Here is a 21,262-nt window from a genome sequence, read left to right as displayed (position 1 = left end):
TTAATTAGAAGTGATCCCTAGGATTCATTAAAGCCAAATAATTTTCACTTGGCAATGCTGCCTTAGCCACTGGTTTGTTTTACTGCATAGAGGTGAAAGTCATAAAACTGTATTTTTTTTGAAAATATGCTACAACTCAGATGTGTCCCTAACTTAGCCTGATCTTCCCCTTAAAGCAATCCAAATTAGTGAATTGTACTATAATTTTGGCATATAATTATGTAATTCCTTCTAGGAAAATCAGGATGCTATTAAAGCCATGGATTTTTGTCCAGCATCCTTCAGGTTCAAAGGAGAGTTGCATGGGCAGAATAGGCTCATGTGTACTTTATAATTTTATTTAAGAACAGAGAAAGAATGACAGAGAAGATCTCATTGAGGCTGAATGTCTAATTACTAATGAGTAATAATAATAATGATAATACACATTTATAACCTTTTCTAATTTTAGCATCAGAGTCTTTGCCTAAAGCATAAACATTTACCTTAATAAGTGGCACGTTAAAACAATTGGTATTTAAATTTTTTACTTTAATTGTGGCCCCAATGCATTATTAGTCAGAGACAGGCAACTACTACTGTAGCCAAGGGTAACAGCACACATAATCCAGTCAGGACCTGGACAATGTTTGGATTTGGTGATCTAATTGATTCTTCTTTACTTTGGGTGCCTGGCTCTTTGTCCTCACTCCAGTGAAACCAGAATGCCAGAGTAAGTTTGGTTTGATATGAGGTGATACAATAATAAAGAGGTGATAATAAAGAGACTTACAATGTTCGGCACATGGCATTACCAACTGATTTAAAGGGACTGAGGATAATATGTATAAGGAAGAATTAAACAAGGATGTGTCTATGAGGTCATAACTCTATCCTATGTTGGACTCACAATAACAATAGTTCACATCTACTACAGAATTTTCACAGGTAGGTGGCACAGACCTGGAGTCAGGAAGACCTGAGTCCAAATCTGATCTAGATACTTACTAGCTGTATGACCTTGGGCAAGTTACTTAACCCTGCTTACCTTACTTTCCTAATCTGTAAAATGAACTGTAGAAGGAAATGGCAGAACACTCCATTATCTTTGTCAAGAAAACCTCAAATGGGGTTATGAAGAGTTGGACACAACTGAAACGACTCAACAGTTTAAGTTTTGTAAAGTACTTGACATGATATCTTATTTGATTCTTACAACAACCTATGAATTGGGTTACTATTATTATGTTCATTTTACAGATGAGAAAAATCAAAGCTGAGAAAAGTTAAGTGACTAGACTTGAGTTGCATAGCTATTAAATTTTTCAGGCTGGATTTGAATCCAGGTTTTCTTGACTAATGAAATGCCCTCTCTTTAAAAAACTTGCTTTGTGTACATACCCAAGGATACACTAATGCAGCCCAATAGTGACTGCCATTTTCTAAAATAACAATATGGTACATATTTCTTAGCCATTCCCACACTGCTTCTGTAGCACAGAGAAAGTGATAACCTTTTTCATACTACTAGATTACTCTGCCTTACTAAAAAAAAATTCTAATACTTTCATCGTTGATTTTTTTAAACTTCTGATAACTATATCATAATTATTTTCCTTTGTAATTCTAAATATTTAAATTTATACATTTAGCAATATTTTTCTGAGAAGGAGCTCATAAACCCTCATCAAACTTCGAAAAGGATCCATGGCTTAGAAGAGGATAAGGATCCCTAGTCTAAGTACAAGAATGGTTCCCTTAAGGTTGCTAATCATCAGGAAAGTGAGTGTTTTTTTACTTTTTTCTTCTAAACTAGCAAGGAAATCATCATAGGTAGTGGCTGAAAGGAGGTAGGGAATAAAAAGGGAATTCCAAAATTAAATGAGGTCTACTTTGTCCAGCAGATTTTTTCAATGAGCTCCTTCATGGTCATCTTGTCCCATTCTTCAGCATGAGGTGCCTGCCAGGGAGCCTCTGAAGGAATCTGAAAGGAAAACATATACTATACTTAGGGTCATTATCCATGCTCCTCTGCAGAGCGATGCTGAATCCTAAATGGAGAGCCTTTCTTAATGACCCATTTACACAGAAAATTCTACCACACAGTAAATTAACACGTGGAATATGGAAATATGGAGAGGTGAATTTCCATTCTCACATTATCTGTGGGTTAACTTGTGAAAAAAAAAATGTATACACCTCTTTGCCAGTTCATAGATGAGAATCATGGATCTATCTAGCCTAAGCCTCCTTTATTATATAGATTAGGGAATTAAAATGCGGGAGGGGTTAATAAGTCTTCTCAAAAGTCATAAAAGTGGGACTCCTCTGATTCAAAGGTGGTAGAATTTGAACCCAGGTACTCTGAGTCCAGAGCCAGTACCTTTCCACTATATGTTGGAGCCAAAAGTCCTAACAGGAAGTGATTACTCAAAGTTATTTAATATAGCTGGTGGGGCTATAATGATAACATAAAGTATAATTATTTGATAAGCTTCCTATGGAAGCTTCACATCCAACATACCTCCTTCCCCAACATACCTCCTTCCCCATGTGATCTATTGTCCTCCACAGATTGTTGTAATCCAGATATGCTATGGGATTCCACACTGGAGGAAAAGTTCCCCGGAAGGCTGTAGATTTTCCCTTTAATATAAAAGTTAGGAAAATCAATTAGGTTATACAATGCTTTGAATGAAGATTTGGTAATTATAACAACAACAAAAACAACTGTAATCATCAGTAGATAAATCAACGAGAACAACTACATATGTCACCACATGTATACAGTCTGCAAATTTTCAATAAGAGAAATAAAATTTCACTAGATTGATAACAAATGATATCAAGTTAGCTATTCTTATGCTTTCAGAAAAGAATACTTTAATATATTCTCACCTATGCATAAGTAAAACCTCTACTAGCACCTGGAAAATTAATACTTATCCTAAGTTAAAAAAAAAAACTTCAAATTTCTATCTAGATTTAATTTAGGTCAGAGTAAAATGGTATATGGAGGAGAAGGCAGCCTCCAAACCATAAAAGACATAAAATACAGTAAGTTAATAGTAATATTAAAATACAGTAAGTTAATGATTTTAGCTTTCATTCTGTAGCCAGACTAGGAATGGGAAGGTATCAATGTTAAAAACGTGGAAAAATAAATTAGCAATTATTTATGAAGTAGCTACTATACACTGAGCACTACAGTCAGCGCCCTATCATATTAGATAATGGGAGGTGAGGTCACCTATAAGCTACTTTTTTAGCCTACTTTTTTTAGAAAATGGTTTTTCACTAAACTAAAATACATTTTATTAATTTTTTCAAACATCCTTTACACTAATCTATGTTTATTCCCCAAGCCAATACTGCACTATAGGGTATACAAAGCAGTAAGTGTCTGATCTTCAGGAGTTTATAATCTAGTTGGCAGGGGAAAAAAAAACCCATACACACAAAATAATACTACAAAAATATAATTATATGTTATAAGTGGCACAGACAGTGACTTCTTCCATGATGGAAAGCCAAATGATTTTTACTTATAACATCTTAAGTTATTCTTATCTTTGACTCTTAAGCAGCAATGTGGATATCTATCTATGTCTTTCTCTGCTCAATAAGCCCTTGATCTTAAAAATTATTCCCTCTGTCTAAATAATTAAAAGAATGGATTTCAAAATACCATGTATAATGGTAAAATGTATCAAATACTTGACCATAAACCTATTAAGAAACATATAGGGTGAGACTGTCTCAAAAGCTTTACGAGCTAAAGTCCATACTAGGGTTTTGGGGCACTCAATATAAGACCTACATGAAGACAACTACAAAAACAATTTGGACAGAAATAAAGGGAAAACTAAATAACAGGAGAAATATATAATACTATGGTCAGGATGAGCTAATAGAGTAAAGATGGCAGTATTAATTTATATACATATTTGTATACATGTATAAGGATAGTTCTATACATGCACATACATATTTATTTCATTCATATATTTTTAAATTATAATATATACATATATATGAATACATATGTGCATGAACACATATAATTTTAAAGAATTCTAATGTATTATATTTCATTAGATAATTACATATTTATTTATTAGATAATTAGATAAGTTGATAACAAAATATATATGTCTGAACAAGTGATTATAATAATGCCAAGGAAAATTACACTTAGAAAAAGAATGTCTTATACCAAAGAAGGGCATTAATTATTAATTTAAATTATTAATTATAAATTTAAATTAAATTAAATTAAATTAAATTAATTAATTTAAATGATCTAGTTTTATTAACTATTAATCAACCAACAATAATGTATTAAGAGTCTATTATGTGCTATTCACTGTGCTAAGCATTCAACATACAAAAACAAAAGTGAAATAACCAAAGGGCTTACATTTTAATGGAAGAAATAATACATACATATTTAAGTATATATAAGATACAGAGTTTCAAAAGTTAATTTTATAGAAGGCATTACCTTATTAAAATATATAGATAAAACAGAAAATAGATAAATGGAACAGAACCAAAAATTCACAATTAGAACCAAAATTATGCAATAGATTAGTAGTTCATAAATTGAAGATTATAAACTTTGAGGAAGAGTACCCATAATGGTTGTTGTTATAAGAATTATGTAACAGAAAAATGAGATTGAGTCCATATTTCATATACAATGCAGTAAATAAATCAAACATATTAATAACCAAATAATAAAAACTAATAAAAATTATAATATATCTAATTCACCCTGAAAGAGTAGAAAAATTATTATCTTTTCAATAAATTGAAGATAATATTGGAGAAAAAAATAGATCTATTAGAACAGCTAAAAATAATGAGTTTTATACAACAGAAAGCAATACATTAGAAAGGAAAGAAAGATACTAGGGAAAATGTTTACTATTTCTAATAAAATATATTTCTAATAAAAATCTGATACACAAAAAATTAAGGAATTAAGGGTAGGATTCACTTTCTAAAGGAAAATGGCTGAGATATGAATAAATAAATGATAGAATTATGTCACAGAATGACAAGATTAGAGGCAGAAGGTACCACAGAGGTCAAGCAACCTCCTCGTTTTCCTCAGATTTATTAGTCCCAAAAAAGTGAAATAACTTGACCAACATCACACAGTTAATGGCAGAGTTGGGATTTGAGCCCAAGTTCTCTGATTCTAAAGATCTTGAAAAGAAAAAAGAAAAAAACAAATCATAAAAAAATAACCTGGGGCAGCTAGGTGGCACCGTGGATAGAGCACCGGTCCTGGAGTCAGGAGGACCTGAGTTCAAATCCAGTCTCAGACCAGACAACTGACCCTGGGCAAGTCACTTAACCCCACTGCATAGCCAAAAAACAAAACAAAACAAAAAACAACAACAACAAAAAACCAAAAACCTGGAAAAGTGTTCAAACCCTTTAATAACTTGAGAAATAGAAGTGCAAATATCTCTGAATAAACTCAATACTGGTGAGGCTATTGAAAAAAAGGTCTTATTATGGAACTGTAATGTTACTGAAAGAAAAAAAAAACTATCTGTACAAAGTATTTATAACATAATTATTTATAATTGTAAGCCTTTATCTAATGATTGAGATAGTTGAGGTCTTCTTGGACAATCATGGCATGAATATAATAAAATATTGTTATACAATGAGAAATCGCAAACGTCAAAAATGCCAACCACTATGGAAAATTTTATATGGAACAATACATGATGAAGAAATAAGTAAAATAATATATAAGGATTATTGGCAACAAAAGCTAACCCCACCAAAAAAAAACAAACAAATAAAAACAGAAGAAAAAGAGTAAGGAGACAAAGATGTAAATAGGACATTTTTGTTACAGTCTTATTAAAATTAATAATTACATTTAAAAGCAAACTTTAGGTAACAAAATTCATGATTATAGGTATTATGTGAACTTTTGTTTTCATTGATGATTACTATTGTTTAGAAGAAAAAATATTTTTAAAAAATTTTATAAACAACTGAGCAAATCAATTCTATTGTGAGAGAATGAAACTATTAAATAAATGGAAACATCAGGATAATATTTGTAAATCTTTAGCACACAAGTCCTATGTTTTTCAAAAATTAAAAGGAGACTAAGGAGAACAGTAGAAAATATATCTGGACTATTTGAAATGATGACCCTGCAAAATATTCCATGTACTCTGAAAGGACAATGATGGAGAATCTATTTACAAAACGCAAACCTGGTATGGGGAAAAGAAACACCCAAGAGGCTATATTTGGGTAAAGAAGTTCAATGGTAGTTCTCTTAACAGCTAGTGCTTGTTACAGTTCTTGTGTTAACCAGGACTTAGCTCACATTTTCTCACAAAAACACAAGTGTTTTTTGAAAAAAATAACTCAATGAAAAACAAGTCTATGTTTTGCAGAACTATTTTATGGTTTTATTTGAGACTTTTCAATTTGCCTTGGATAGGGCATGCTTCTGGGCACATTTAAAATGTGTTGGATAAAATTAAACAAAATTTTTCCGACATCCCTAACTTAAAACTCCCTGGCCACACTGAAAAACTGTACTTTGAATATTGCCCTGAAGACCAAAGAATCTGCATTCTGGAAAACAAGCAGAAGAGTCAAGAGTTAGGTGGCTAAGTATGTAAAAAGATGAACATCTATTTTACAAGTGGAAAGATATAAAAAGAGAGTGCAGCAACTTCAGAGGATACAGATCAATCACTTCAAAGACCATAGGAAAAAGAAAACATTTTGACATTTAACTTTTTTAACAAATGAGTAAAAACTGTCATATTAAATAGTTGCAAATGTAAAGAGGTGTTTCTGATAGTCCCACCAGCTACTGCAAGTTTTGATGGAGAGCAACAGGTCAGTGAGAAAATGGGGGAGGTAATAAGAACAATAATAACTAACATTTATATAAAGTGTTAAGGTTTGCAAAGTGTTTTATATATATATAGTCACATTTCATCCTTACAACAGCCATATAAGGTAGGTGCTATTACTATTATTTCCATTTTGTAGATGAGGAAACTAAAACAAAAAGTTAATTAACTTGCCAAAGGTCACATAGGTATTAAGTGCCAGGAGCAAAATTCAAATTTAGATCTTCTTGACTCCAATGTCAGCATTCTATCCATTACATCACAATGCTTTACCAGAACAGGTAGTAAGGCAGAAGAACATGAAAATGTGCACACATTTCCACATGCTCCCACGATTCTTCTTCCTTAACCTTCAGAGATCTGCTGCCAAGAGATTTCTGCCTCTGTGCATCTTGTCTGACTGACTGACAGCTGTTTAAGTGTCTCCGTGTATGGCTCAGGTCTCTCCCCTTTCCAATCCATTCTCTGCTCAGGGGACCACTGAAGTACAGATCTGACCACATCACTCTCCTACTCAGTAATTCCAGTGGCTCCCGATTACCTCCAAGATCAAATATAAAGTCCTGGCCCCTTCCTACCTTTACAGTATTCTTATGCTTTATTCTCCTCCACACACTCTATGATTCAGCCAAGATGGTCTACCTGCTGTTCTTTATTCAAGATTCTCCACCTCCTAAATCTGTGTCTTTTCATAGACTGTCCTCACTTCCATCTCTTAACTTGCCTGGTTTCCTTCAAAACTCAGGTCAAAGCACATCTCCTGTAGTAGGCCTCTGCCTGTTAAATGGAAAATCCTAGGCCTCTAACAACTTCAACTTTTCATAGAAGGGAAAATTATATGGAATACAGAGGAAAAGCAGAGGCCAAAAAATACAGTTTGATTAGAAAAGTTTGCTTAAAAAAAAGTTTGCTAAGAAAAGCTCTAAGTGGTGATTGGTTGCATTCTCTAGAATCTCCAGTGCTCCTAGATGTGATAATATGATCAGGATTTCAAAGACTTCTTGATCATCACACATTTCTCATGAAGAAAGATTTTGGTGAATTAAGCATCAGTGAGTCAGACACCTGAGGAATAAGCACATAACTCCCCAAATCCCAAGCTTTTGAGATCCCAAGTACTTCCCTGAGGCCAGTACTCCTCTCTCACAAGAAAAACTACCCTGTAAAGCAGCAAGAATTGTTGTTCTAAGCCGAACACAATGTCCCTGGAAGTGTACCAAAGCTTCTTGGGCCTTGTTTACAGTAAGTACTGTTTAAGCCAACCCATGTTTGTGATAAAAGGGGAATACTGTTCAAGAGATAATCATTTGTTGAACCTATGACATTATTGTGTTGGCCCTTTCAAGATGGGCCAAGTGTTGGCACACTAGTAAACAACCGTAGGCATTTACTCTTTGGCACTGTTAGAAATTTTTGCTGCTGTTCATCTTTATTTTTAAAATATTTCTTTAAAAGTTAGTACTGGCTTTGTAAGTTTGACATATTAGTAAATTTTAGTGGATTATCTATGGAATGACTGGGAGTACATAAGAATTGTATGGAATTTAAATTTTCTTTGCTTTGAAAAACAAACAAAGAGGAAAATTCACTGACGATATAGAAGCAGATCTGGGTTCCAGCTTCAGCTCTCCTACTATCCAGCTTGGTGATCATAAGACAGAGCCTAACTAAACTGGGCATCAGATTCCTTAAGCTCAGAATGAGAATATTATGGTACATTATCTCTAATGTCACTTCTGGTTGTAAACTGCTATCATTTCTCGGCTTCCTGTGATAAGATCACCTCTTAAGCTATGCCAGTTTTCCTTATCAAGCCTGCTGGCAAGGTAAGATACTTAAAGGCACTCAGATGCTGAAGTGCAAATCAGATATTCACGGCAATTTATTGCCTTGTAATCTTAACAAAATAACTTCGCCAGCCTCTCCCTTTAACTACAGAGACCTTCCACCTGTGAATGCAGCATGGGGAATAATTTGTGATATCAAACGACAGGGCACTTTATGAACGATCTTCCTTATTATTATCCACAGAAAACAGATCAGGAGCTGTGTAGACCTTCAACCACAAGAGGAAGGCTTCCAGTTAGAAATAATGAAGTGAGGGTAGACAATACAATGGATTACTGAGAAGTGTTTCTAAGCTTTCTTCCTTTGAAGTTTTGAAAATCAGAAATACCTTTAGGGAAGTCCAATTTTGGGTTGAATAATATAATATCTTTAAGAAAATATATTACTTTCATACTTAACTTTTTTCCATATCACCTCCATTTCCAAATATATTCCTTCCCCTCAATCCCCTAATCAGTGTGCCAGCTCTTAAAACAATGATTTTAAAAGAGAAGAACAGTTTAGTAAAATCAGGTTAACATACCAACCACATCTAACAGTACATACAATATTCCACAACCAAAGTCTTCCTCTTTTGCAAAGAAGGAAGGGGAGGGGCATTTTCTCAACTCTTGTCTGGGTGGAAGCTTGGTCATTTTAATTACACAACGTTCAGCTTTGGTTTTCTTCTTCTTTTCATTTACATTCTTGTAGTCCTTATCTACGCTATTTTCCTTGTTTTGCTTACTTCACTACATCAATAAGTCTCTGCTTCTCTGAATTCTCCATGTCCATCATTTCTTACGGAACAGAAACATTCCATTACACTCCATGTGTCACATTTTGTTTAGCCATTTCCCAATTTCCAGTTCTGAGCTACCAGAAAAAAAGTGATGCTATAATATTTTGGAGTTTATGGGACTTCTCCTTGGATTTTATGTTTAACAGTGGAATTTCTGTATTCAAATGGTATGAGAAGATGTCACTTTTTTTTAGCCTAATTCCAAACTGCTTCACTATCAACAGTGTGTTGGTATGGGCAATATAACTTCTTGCTTTATTATTTTATCCTAAGTATTTGTGCACATGTTATCTATCAGATTGCAAGTTGCTAAAAAATGTCTTATCTAAACTTTGTCATTTCTATAATTAAACATTTAAAAGCTTCATATATACAAGACATTCTGTTAAGTGCTAGGGATACAAAGACAAAAATCAGACAGCCATAGCTTTCAAGGGGTTTCTGTTCTATGGCGAGAATGTCTTTACTCTGGTGCTAAACAAATAGCAGGTGCCTAATAATTATTTCTGAATTAATGCTACTTCTAGTACTATAATTCTGAAACAGAAGGACATGAACTGAAGTTTCACTGATATGGAGAACTCCTAGGTAAGGAAACTCCCTCCCACAATTCAGGAAGGCACCTCCTCTGCAATTTATAGTCACAGAAGGTTACACAGAAAGACTTGCCTGGGGTCACACAGTCAGTATATGTCAGAGGCAAAACTTGATCTTAGGGTCTTTCTTCACTCTGATGCTGGTTTGCTATACACTACCCCACACTGCCTCTCCATTATGAGATAAGTGAGAGAAAGTACTTGTGCTTTCTTTACCATAGTGCAGAAGTATATTACAAAATTTGGGGTACTAGAAAACATATAGGCACTCATTAAATTGCAGGGTCACCTTGGTTTGCATTTGTAACTGAAGGGATATTGGATTAACCACTCTGGAGAGCAATTTGAAACCATGCCCAAAGGGCTATAAAACTGTTCATACATACCCTTTGATCCAGCAATATCACTACTAGGTATGTATCCCAAAGAGATCATAAAAAAGGGGAAAGGGCCTACCTGTGCAAAAATATTTATAGCATCTCTTTTGGTGGAGGCAAAGAATTAGAAATTGAGGGGATGACCATCAACTGGGGAATGACTGAACAAGAACAAGTTGTGCTATACCAATGTAATGGGATACTATTGTGCTATAAGAAATGACGAGTAGGATGATTTCAGAAAAACCTGGAAAGACCTACAGGAACTGATGCATAGTGAAGTGAGGAGAACTAGGAGAACATTATATACAGCATCAGCAACATTGTGCAATGATCAACTATAAACAACTTAGCTCTTCTCAGCAATACAATGATCCAAGACAATTCCAAAGGACTCATGATGGAAAATGCCATCCATGTCCAGAGAACTGATGGAGTCTGAATGCAGATTGAAGCATACTATTTTCACTTCATTTTTTGTGGTTCTTTTCTTTTGGCCTGTTTCCTCTTTCACAACATGACTAATAGGGAAATGTTTTACATGACTGCACATATATAACCTATATTAAATTGCTTACTATCGTAGGAAGGTAGTGGTGAGGGAAAGAGGGAGATAATCTAGAATTTGACATTTTAAAAAAAAGAAAATTAAAAATTGTCTTTACATATAATGGGAAAAAATACTATTAAAAAAGATGTTGGATTTTCTTTCTTCCTTCTGAATGGAAGAAGACAGAATTAACCAAGATGCTTTCACTTCAACTTTGCTTCTCCTTTAAACCATGACCATATTTCTCGATTTCTTTTTAAGGCCATACTTGACAAATAAGTGATCTAAACTTGCTGTCTCCATTGCATTAACATTACCAATTGGCTTAATTTTGCTCCAAATAGGCCATGCGGTTGTCTAGACAGACCCAATTTATTTGATTATCATTCAATTTTTACCTTCATTTTAACCAAGAATGTCTGGCCCAAGAATGAAAAAGCTGTCACCCTCTAAATCACTGAATCACTATCTTATATTCCTTCATGGGAACACCAAAACAAATGTACAATGTACCACTCTACAATGTTGTCTTTAAGGTCTATACCATATATTGTTGTTGTTCAGTCATATCTGTCTATTCATGACCCCTTTGGGGGTTTTCTTGGCAAGGACACTGGAGTAGCTTGCATTTCCTTCCCCAGCTCATATTATAGATGAAACTGAGGCAAACAGCATTAAGTGACTTGCCCAGGGACACACAGCTAGTAAGTGTCTGAAGCCAGATTTGAACTCGAGGAGCTCATGAGTCTTCCTGATTCCAGGTGCAGCACTCCATCCACTGTGCCATTTAGCTGCCCCATCTACTACAACAACTACTCATTGCAATTTGAGACGTGACCAGAGCTGAAGCGTGGAAAAGGTGATTGTGACATAGGAAACATTTTTATCTGTGTTTTTAACAAATCACTGAACTCAACCAATACATTTTATGTGAATATGTTTACCTACAAATCATTCAGAACTCATTATCTTTACCCTTAAATTCCTCATTCCTCATTCAAACTGCACTATTTCTTCTGAACGAATCTCTCTCAGTCACTCAGGAACATAACTTAAGAGACAGGCTTGACCCTCTTCTTCCTTTAATCCCTATATCTAATCGGTTGTTAACTCTTGTCAATTACATCTTCTCAAAAGAGACACATGACTCAAACACCTTCCCCTTTATAACGCCCACCACTAATCACAAGAAATGTTCTAGGAAAATGCCCCCAAACTTGGAAAGCACAAGTGAACCCACTCCATGAGACCACAAGGAGACAATATGAGATTTGAATATATGTCACTCAAACAAGTAAGCAATGACAACAGGACCGATAGCTGAATCTGAGGAGGAAGAACGGCTCATGTTTATGTTATTGTGACAAGGATTACATTCATGTATGTTAATACCATACAATGAGAGTAATCATAAAAGTGGTCCTTTGGGAGGAGGGGGAGATAGGTCATGTAGAGAGAAGGAAGTAGGGTTAGTTAATAAGACCAAGAAAATCAGAGAAGGAATGCACAGCTTACTGAATATTATGTTCTGTTGGTTAAAAAGTAAACAAACATTTATTAAGCACCTACTATGTACCAAGCACTGGAAAGGAAGTTAAAAGGCAGTCTGCTCTCAAAGAGTACTGGGAAAATATAGGTGATAGAATTTAAAGATAAAAATTGGCTGTAAGGTCTGGGTCAATCCTGCTGTACGTAGTTCAATTTACATAAATTACATGCGCATATGATGCTACTCCACGGCACCCAGATCAGCAGCCACATAACTCTACTTAATTGCAAAGCAGAATTAAATCTCCCCAAGCTTGTTAGTCAGTATTGTTAAGCATTGATATTCCCTCTCCCATCTTATCTAGTGTATTTTAGAGGCATTTACTTGCTAGATATGGTTACAAAACTATTAAACACTTCAGCAAACATACCAAATTAAATCTCCTAGCCTGGGTTCACTATGGTTTTAGAATAAATCTGACAAATTAAGAAAGGCTATGGGAATGAAAGGAAATATGCTATTCTAGTAATCAGAGGTTTTTTTTGTTTATTTGAGAAGCCTAACATGAAAAATGTATAGTAAATGAAAAAGTCTTAGCTCCAATTTTCAGATTGAAAATGCTTATAATTTATGACTGCTAACATTCACATTTTTCCTTGAAGTTGTTATTCCTAGATTCCATCTCTTTCCTCTTCTTAGTGCATGAAACCCAGACACATAAAGTACATTTGTCTTCTACAATTTGAAATTAATGCTTCAGTAAAATGAAAGAGAATTAAGGGCCTCATAGGCTCCTATTCCTGGCTTTCCCATCTAACTATGATCGGCCCTTAACTATTCGGTCTCTCTTTATCTTGTAAATTTCCTCATTTCATAACAACACTGATACTTCAAAAGATCTCCAATACAGTATCACTGGCATGAAGACTTTAAACAGTAGTGCAGAATGTAAGCTATCCATGACTTGTAATCCTTCGTGATTCCTTCACGCCTTTCCATAAATCCTCCAAAGAGGACCTACCAATTGCTGGAGGCCTTCCTCTCAGCAACAGATCCCCTCATTCTTGATACATGATTGGCCCAATTCTTTTTCTAGTTCTATAATGTACATAGGGGTTTTATAACACTTCTCAAATATAAGCTACTGATGGCAATAAGCTGCCTTTGACTTTTACCCACCATCTTTTTGAGTCAACAGCAGACGTAATTCTTCTGAGATTGTAGTATTCTCTGCTTTGTAATCATTTAGCATCATCACAAAAATGTGGGTATTACAAAGCTAGAACGAAGGCTAAGCTCCTCATTTTAGAAATGAGGAAACTGAGGCCCAGAGAGAGTGTGACTTCTCCAAGTTCACACAGGTAGTGACAGAGGCAAAATTGAAACCCAGGCCCTCTGATTCCAGAGCCAATTCTCTCTCTACTGACTTAGCTTATTTTTTGGGGGTGGTGGGGTGGTGGAAGTGAGCAGTGGGGAGCATGGCGAGGTAACTAAATAGAGTTATATTTAGATCTAGCAAGTCAAATACTTTTAGTTGGATGGGGTAATAGCAATTAGGCGGAGGATAATCAACACATAGTACATAACAATGATCTAAACCTGTCAGTCAGTTGTGTGACTATCAAAATAGGGTATGCTGTAGAATATCTTCTGTAAAAGCCTCCCAGTTTCTGTTTCATATCTTCACTAAGTATACTCTTAATATAGTCACAAACTCTCAAAAAGATTGTATGGCAATGAAAATACTGGCATATAGATTAGGATTTATTGATGCTTTTTTCAGTTGTTTCTTTCTTTGGGGACAGGCAACAATACTATTATAAAATCTTTTCCACTCTCTTTAATCATTCCTTCTTTAATATCTCGAAAATCACTCATTGTCTTAAGAATATTGTGAGGCAACAGTCCATTAGTCAATGGCATTAAGGGCTGGAGATACAAAGAAAGGAAAAATAAAATACGAGTCTCTGCTTTCAAAATCGCTAACAGTTTCTACAGGGGTGTGAGTGTGTGTGTGTGTGTGTGTGTGTGAGAGAGAGAGAGAGAGAGAGAGAGAGAGAGAGAGAGAGAGAGAGAGAAATTGCTGTATGTTCACAAAATACATATAGTACTAAGTTTCTGTGGTTCAGTTGTTTTAGTTATATCCAACTCTTTAGTTATATCCAACCCCAATTGGGGTTTTCTTGGCAAAGATACTGGAATAGTTTGCCATTTCCTTTTCCAGATCCTCATTTTATAGATGAGGAAACTCAGGCAAATAGGGTTAAGTGATTTGCCCAGAGTCACAAAGATAATAACTGTCTGAGGCTGGATTTGAATTCAGGAAAAGGAGTCTTCCTGATTCCAGGACCCAGCACTCTACCACTAATGGTTCATTTCACCATTGATGAAAATAGATTACTCCCAAAATTATGGCAGCTCTGTTCCATTTCACTTTTTGTCCTTGAATTCAACAGGCTCAAAAGATATAAAGACAAAATGAGTTTTTGTTCTCAAGGAACTTCTACTATGGGAAGGAAAAACATGCAGACAGATAAATAGATACACATCAAATAAGAGGGACATACCAAATAATCTGGGGTAATGGAAGAATATTTACAACTGGAGAAGCCTCAGGTAGAAGGTAGAACTTGTGCTGTACCTTGAAGGCAGCTAGGGAATCTAAGACGGGCATTTTAGTTGACGATGGACAGTCAGTTCAAAGGCATGGACATGGTCAATAGAATGTCATATGCAGGTAACAGAAGTGTGAGTAGCTATGTGGGGGAAAATACGAATCAGTTCAGAAAGGTGGACTGAAGCCAGATTGTGAAGGGTTTAAATGACACACACATAAGTTTGTAGTTAATTTTAAAGGCCATAGGGAATCACTGAACTTTTTTGAGCAGGGGAGCATCACGGTCAGACTTGTATTTGCAGAATATTAAGCTGGCATCTGTATAGAAGATGAATTAGAAGGGGGGTAAAAAGACTTGCAGCAGGGAGATTAATTAGGAGGCTATTGATAATAGTCCAGGTGAGAGGTGATAAGGGCCTGAACCTGGGTGTGAGGTGAGGTGTGGTTGTGTAAGTGAAGAGAAGGGGACTAAGGTGAGAGATACTGAAATTCAGTAAGATGTGGCAACTACCTGGATACGGTGGGTGAGGCAGTTAGAAAAGTCAAGAATGGCTCTAAGATCATAAACCTGAGTAACAGGGGATTGTGGTATCTATGACAGACATGCTGAGTCTGGGATGCCTATGGGATATGCAGATGGAGATGTCCAGTAGGCAGCAGATAATGTGCAACTGAAGTTCAGAGGAAGTATCTAGGGCTGGATATACAGATCTGGGAATGATCTTCATGGCAGTGATAACTGAGCCCATGGGAGCTGAAGCCATCACTAAGTGAGAGACTGACTATAACTAGAAAAGAAAAAATGGCCCCAGACAGAGTCTTTTAGTATGCCCACAATTAGTGGAGATGGCATAAATGATAATTCAGAAGAGGAAACTGAGCAGAGGCCAGTCAGGTAGGAAGCCAAGGAGAAAGCAGCATCATGAAAACTCAGGGAGGAGAGAGTATTCTGAAGTCAACAGCATCAACTACTGCAGAAAGGTCAAGAGGAATGAGGACTGAGGAGAAAAGGTCAATGGATTCAACAATTAAGAGGGCAGTTTCATTCATGCGGTGCGGTCAAAAATGAAACTGCAAGAGGCTGAGAAATGAGTAGGATATGAGCACATGGAGGTAATGTAATGAGTATAGACAGATTCTTCTAACAGTCTGTTGGTGAAAGGGAGAAATACTATAGATTTAGAGAATGGCAGGGACAAATGAAGGCTTTTTTTAATGATAAGGGAGAGATGTTCATAATTTGAAAGAAAATAAAGATGACAAAGAAAGAGGAGATGATAGAAGGGGCAAGCTCCTGGAAGAAATGAGAGATTAGAATCAAATCAGATTGTGAATGACTTTAAATACCAAGCTAAGAAAAAGGAGTTGATGTGGTTAAAACTGGACTATCAATCCAACAACTGTGTAGAAGATGAGTGGGTGAGACAAGAACTTGGGTACAGGGAAATAAATTAAGAGGCTGTTTTAATAATTTGGGCAAGAGGAGATGAAGCACTGGCCTATGGTGGCTATGAAGTAAGGAGAAAAGGGCATGGATTAAAGAGGCGTTGAGGATATAGAATCAACAAAATCTGGTGATGGAATGAAAATGAAGGTGAAAGCCAGGAATCAAGAATGATTTCTAGGTTGTGAACTTGGGTGACTAAAATAATGGTGGTTCTCTGAACAGAAATAGGGAAGTTAAGAGTTTAGGGGAAAAGATAGGAGTTCTGTTTTATACATGATGAATATCAGATGCCTCTGGGTCATATAGGTGAAGGTTTTGAGCAAGCAGTTAAAGATGTGGGCCTGGAACTCAGATGACAGACGAGGACTAGTTACATAGATTTGGAAGCCATGTGAATTAATGGCAGCTGATGAAATCATTCAGAGCGTAGAGACAGAAAAGACGGCCCAGTACAGAGCCACAGACTACCTCCACAGATAGGGAACGTGGCATAGACGATGAAACCTGAAAAGGGCTCAGAAGGAATGTTACAATTCTGAAATGACTACTGTTATCAGTAGCCCGTTTTCTTTTGTTTTTTAATTTCCTCTGCCTATTAAGAACAAATTTTATTTGTTGTGATATTATCTGGTGCTTACTGTTTGGTAGCTTATATTTTTTCTTCATTATGTTTGGTAGCTTACATTTTTTTCTTTCTTGAATAGGGTATTTATGATGGCAAGGTATGGGACTTCTGAATAAGCTGCAATAATCTGGCCTCTTTAATTTCTAAATCTTGAATCACATTTTCCAATGCATTTTTTTAGCCATGGTCCCCTATGACTACATTCACGGTAAAATGATTGAATACTAAGATACATGCTGACTTGCTTTGGAAGATCTTGTAAAGTATACAAAATTTCTCTGCTTCGTACACTAAAATCAAGGCTAGCTTTACTCAGAATGAATAATTGTTGACTTAGCTTGACTTGGCCATGTTGGAGGGATTCAGAACCTGAAACAGAGTAAATTCGTCCTCTTAGTTTATCTTGGGTCCCAATCCCTTGTTCGTCTGGGAGATGGGGATGGGATTGTCTCATGAGTCAAAGGAATTACGTGAGGGAGCGTAAGAAAACCCTTTTCAGCTATCACATCCTGGGTTCCCCTTACTCTTCCACCTACTTACACTTACCCCTTACACTTACACCTGCCTTTGGAAAGGCAGGGAGTGGATACAGTTATAAAATAATGAAGAGAGGGGAAAGGGATAGTGGGACAATGGGAAGGTCTTTACCATCAAATTGGTAAATGTTATTTCCTAAAAAGAAAAACCATAAAAAGATACTGGCTTGGTTCCCATGTTGATGATGACAATATTTATGAAAACAATATGATGAATAGTAGCTTGCCTCTGTATAATTTTTATAAAGCACTTTCACATGCATTTTCTTTTACAAAGCTTCCCTATTATATGACTTACTTCTGTTCTTTCTGAAGCTGTGGACTTTAAGAACTTCACTATTAAAAATCTCCTAAAAAGTAAGAGTTCAGAGTCTCATAATCCCTGTAGTCAGGAAACTGTCAAACCTGAACCTTTCTTGCTGCAAGTGAAGACTAATCACAAGCTAGGAGGTAACTAAAATACTGCTGAGTGGAGACCGAAAATGAGATTTGTCAGGATTTTTTCCTTATTAAAAGGTCACCACAAACCAATAAAAATGGATGCCTTTCCTATCTCACCTGCTTAACAACTCTACACCACATCTTTTATGTCATAAAATTCAACTAGTCAAGCTAAATATCTGTTTTCCAATGTTTCTGACTTATAATACAGATGCAAATACCTATGATTAGAAAAAGAAATGATCCCCACTGCTTCTAAAAATCAAATAAAAATTTCTAATCATGGCCTTGAAGCCCTGCCAGGATTTATCCGCTCTTATCTAACAGTTTTTATTATCTTCAAAACCTTGACTCATGCTCTCTAATCTAGGGAGCTAAAATATTTCTTTGTCACTCAGTTACAAAAGCTCTTCCCACATCTGAGCCTACTAGAACACATAGTTGCTTGCTCAATTTATCTCTCTCCTTTCTTGCTAAATTGTCAGAAGAAAAGCACCATAAAATCCTTCCAGAGAAATTAAACTATCCTTCCCATTTTCTTGGTCCAATAAAACTGAACAAATACTAAATGCCTGTGTAGAATATGGTGTAAGTGTTGGAAGAGATGCAAAATTTGAATTAGACTTCATCTCTGTCCTCATGGAGTTTAAAATCTGGCACTTCTCCTGAATAAAGGAGAGCTCCAAGACATGTGAAGATCTATTCTACAAAGATCCCAACTTACGAATAAAAAATAAGGTGTCTGTGCTTCATTTCATATGGTAAGACCTTTCATAAAAATGAATTTTTAGAGTCCTGGAATACGGCTAGGATCATCATGGATCATTCAATTCAAGAAACATTTATTAAGCCTCCATGTGTTCAAAGTGCTAGGCATAGTGTTGTTTTAAGAACTTCATGGCACAGTGGAACAGAGCATTAGAACTGAAGTCAGAAGACCTGGGATCAAATCCTGGGAAGATATCTCTAGCTATCCAAGTGACTCTGAGCACTTAAATTCTATGAACTTCAGTATCTCTCATCTGTGAAATGAGGAGGTTGAACTAGATGAACCCTCAGGTCCTTTTTAGTTCTATATGATCTAGGATCCTTCTGCTTGTGTAGTACTCTATTCCTTGGAATTTCAAAGACAGTAAAACTGGGAACAAAATAATATAAAAATTGACCCTAAAGTCCATGTTACCTCAAGAGATGCTAGACAGAATTTAGAAATTCATCACCTGGTGGCCGACATTTTAGTGATGGACTTGTCTTAATTTACCGAGGCTGATCCTTGTATGACAGATGTATAGCCCATTGCTGGACTAGAGCTAGAAGCCTTTTCAGTTTCATGTGACCTGCTAGAGCTTGAACTCTACTGGCTCAGCTTTTGAGAAGGCAGAGTTACCTCCACGATACAATGAGACATGGGAGTCTAATTTCAGCGGAGGTAAAAAGTCAAACTCTAATCAAGACATCATCGACAAACTGCTAAGATCCATTAAAAGTCCTTAGTCCTGCATATTTCTGTGGCATCTTCAAAAGTACAATAGTTACTCAAAGGTCATGGTAGGATGAGGGTCAGTCATTTTGTATTTCATTTACACGTAGCTTACTTTGCAGCCAGTACCAGGTTCAGTACAATGGAAACAATCTATATCTTCCCTTTCTTCCTAAACACAGACCAAAAATATCTCCCTTAACTATGCTGGGGAAACAAACACACAGCACATTCAAGGATCAAAGGAACTAACCAAATTGAAATTAGGGGGTAGGGGAAAGAAAGAGATTGTATTTCTTAGGAATTTTATCCATAGGTTGACAAATATGAGCTTCCTTTTTTGAAACAATGGGGCTAACTCTAGGCCCTGGTCTGGCACATGGATTTGGATAAATTTAGAGTACCACCCCAAAGGGGAAGTAAATTTCTCTCCCACTCCTGAAAAGCTGGCCCTACCAGATCTCCTTCACTTGACTTGGAGCATAGCTCAAGAGTAAACATCATGTACCATTAGGCATTCTTTCCAGCAATGCCTACTCCAAAACATTCATGTCATTTCTAAAGTAGCACAGCGAGAGGTGCACTAATGGCTATAGTGCAGCTGGTTGCCATGGAGTGCTTCTCTGCTCTTGCTGGAAAGGAGAATATGGTAAGAATTCAAAGGGTGAATTTTTTCCCCAGCATACTGTGTAATCAGAAGTTAAGAATTATGGCAATAAAATGAATATCATATTTTTCAAGGTCTTAACATCTCAGTTATCTAAAGCTGCCTAGTCAATGGTTGAAAAAGAAAAAAATTAATAACTTTCAGTGAGGATAACAGAAAGGTCTCCCTGAGAGTTAAAAGAGAAATGTCAGCTCAAACTGAAAAGGAACAAACACCTTATTATGAATCTGTTTAACAACAGTCATAGCTAAGTCTAACTAATCGAAACAAAGTCAAACAAAAATCACTCCCCCAGTCTTAACCCCCATAAATGCCCCAAGGTTGAAACTAAGTACACCTGTTCCGTACAAACATTTTACTTAGGATTCCAGAACACGGACACTTTGAAAACTCTCTGATTTCAGTCGTTGGCATGGTAACCATGGATAAATGTCTGTGGGAAGAACAAAACAAATACTGAAAAGTCAGTGGCCAGTGATGGATTACTATAAGATAACCTGTATTCTTCATAGAACAACCTGGGTTCTTACAGAACGAAAAAAATAAATTTGCACTGCATACTTCTCTAAATATGTGTCATATGTGTGCACATCACTGGGTTCTTAATGGAGATGGGAGGGCAGCAGAAGCTCTGACAGGTCCTATCAAACTGTGTTCTCCATTCAATTCTACACCTCATTTTCATTTTAATCAAACTGTGATACAGAAAGGTCCAAAAGCTACAGACAATGAAAATCCTGAGTATTTCCATCATGAGGTGATACTATAAAGATTAACACAAAGTCTCCAAACTTGCTATTAAAAACAAATTCTAAAATAAAAATTTAATTGTGTCCACGCTGATCTCAGTACTGCAGAAGCACGAATTTGAAATTCATTTATTTGGTGACAGAGAACAACTTGTTTTATTCATGTAGCTAT

General features: G+C 35.9%; 1 protein-coding gene across 1 annotated transcript in view; it reads right to left on the bottom strand.

Annotated features, from left to right (window-relative positions):
* Window positions 1–21,262, bottom strand: part of MAOA (monoamine oxidase A) — a 101,382-nt gene that overhangs the window by 31,350 nt on the left and 48,770 nt on the right. Inside the window, exons 5-6 of the mRNA XM_027875601.1 lie at window positions 2,521–2,625; window positions 1,872–1,963 (exon numbers count right to left, since the gene is read on the bottom strand). Of these exons, the coding sequence (XP_027731402.1) occupies window positions 1,872–1,963; window positions 2,521–2,625 (197 nt within the window). The remainder of the gene's footprint in view (window positions 1–1,871; window positions 1,964–2,520; window positions 2,626–21,262) is intronic.

The sequence above is a fragment of the Vombatus ursinus genome, unplaced genomic scaffold (assembly GCF_900497805.2).
Source record: "Vombatus ursinus unplaced genomic scaffold, bare-nosed wombat genome assembly UNPS02014809.1, whole genome shotgun sequence".
Lineage (NCBI taxonomy): Eukaryota > Metazoa > Chordata > Mammalia > Diprotodontia > Vombatidae > Vombatus > Vombatus ursinus.
Note: the sequence above shows the minus strand (reverse complement) of the source record. Positions and strands in the feature narration are given on the sequence as shown.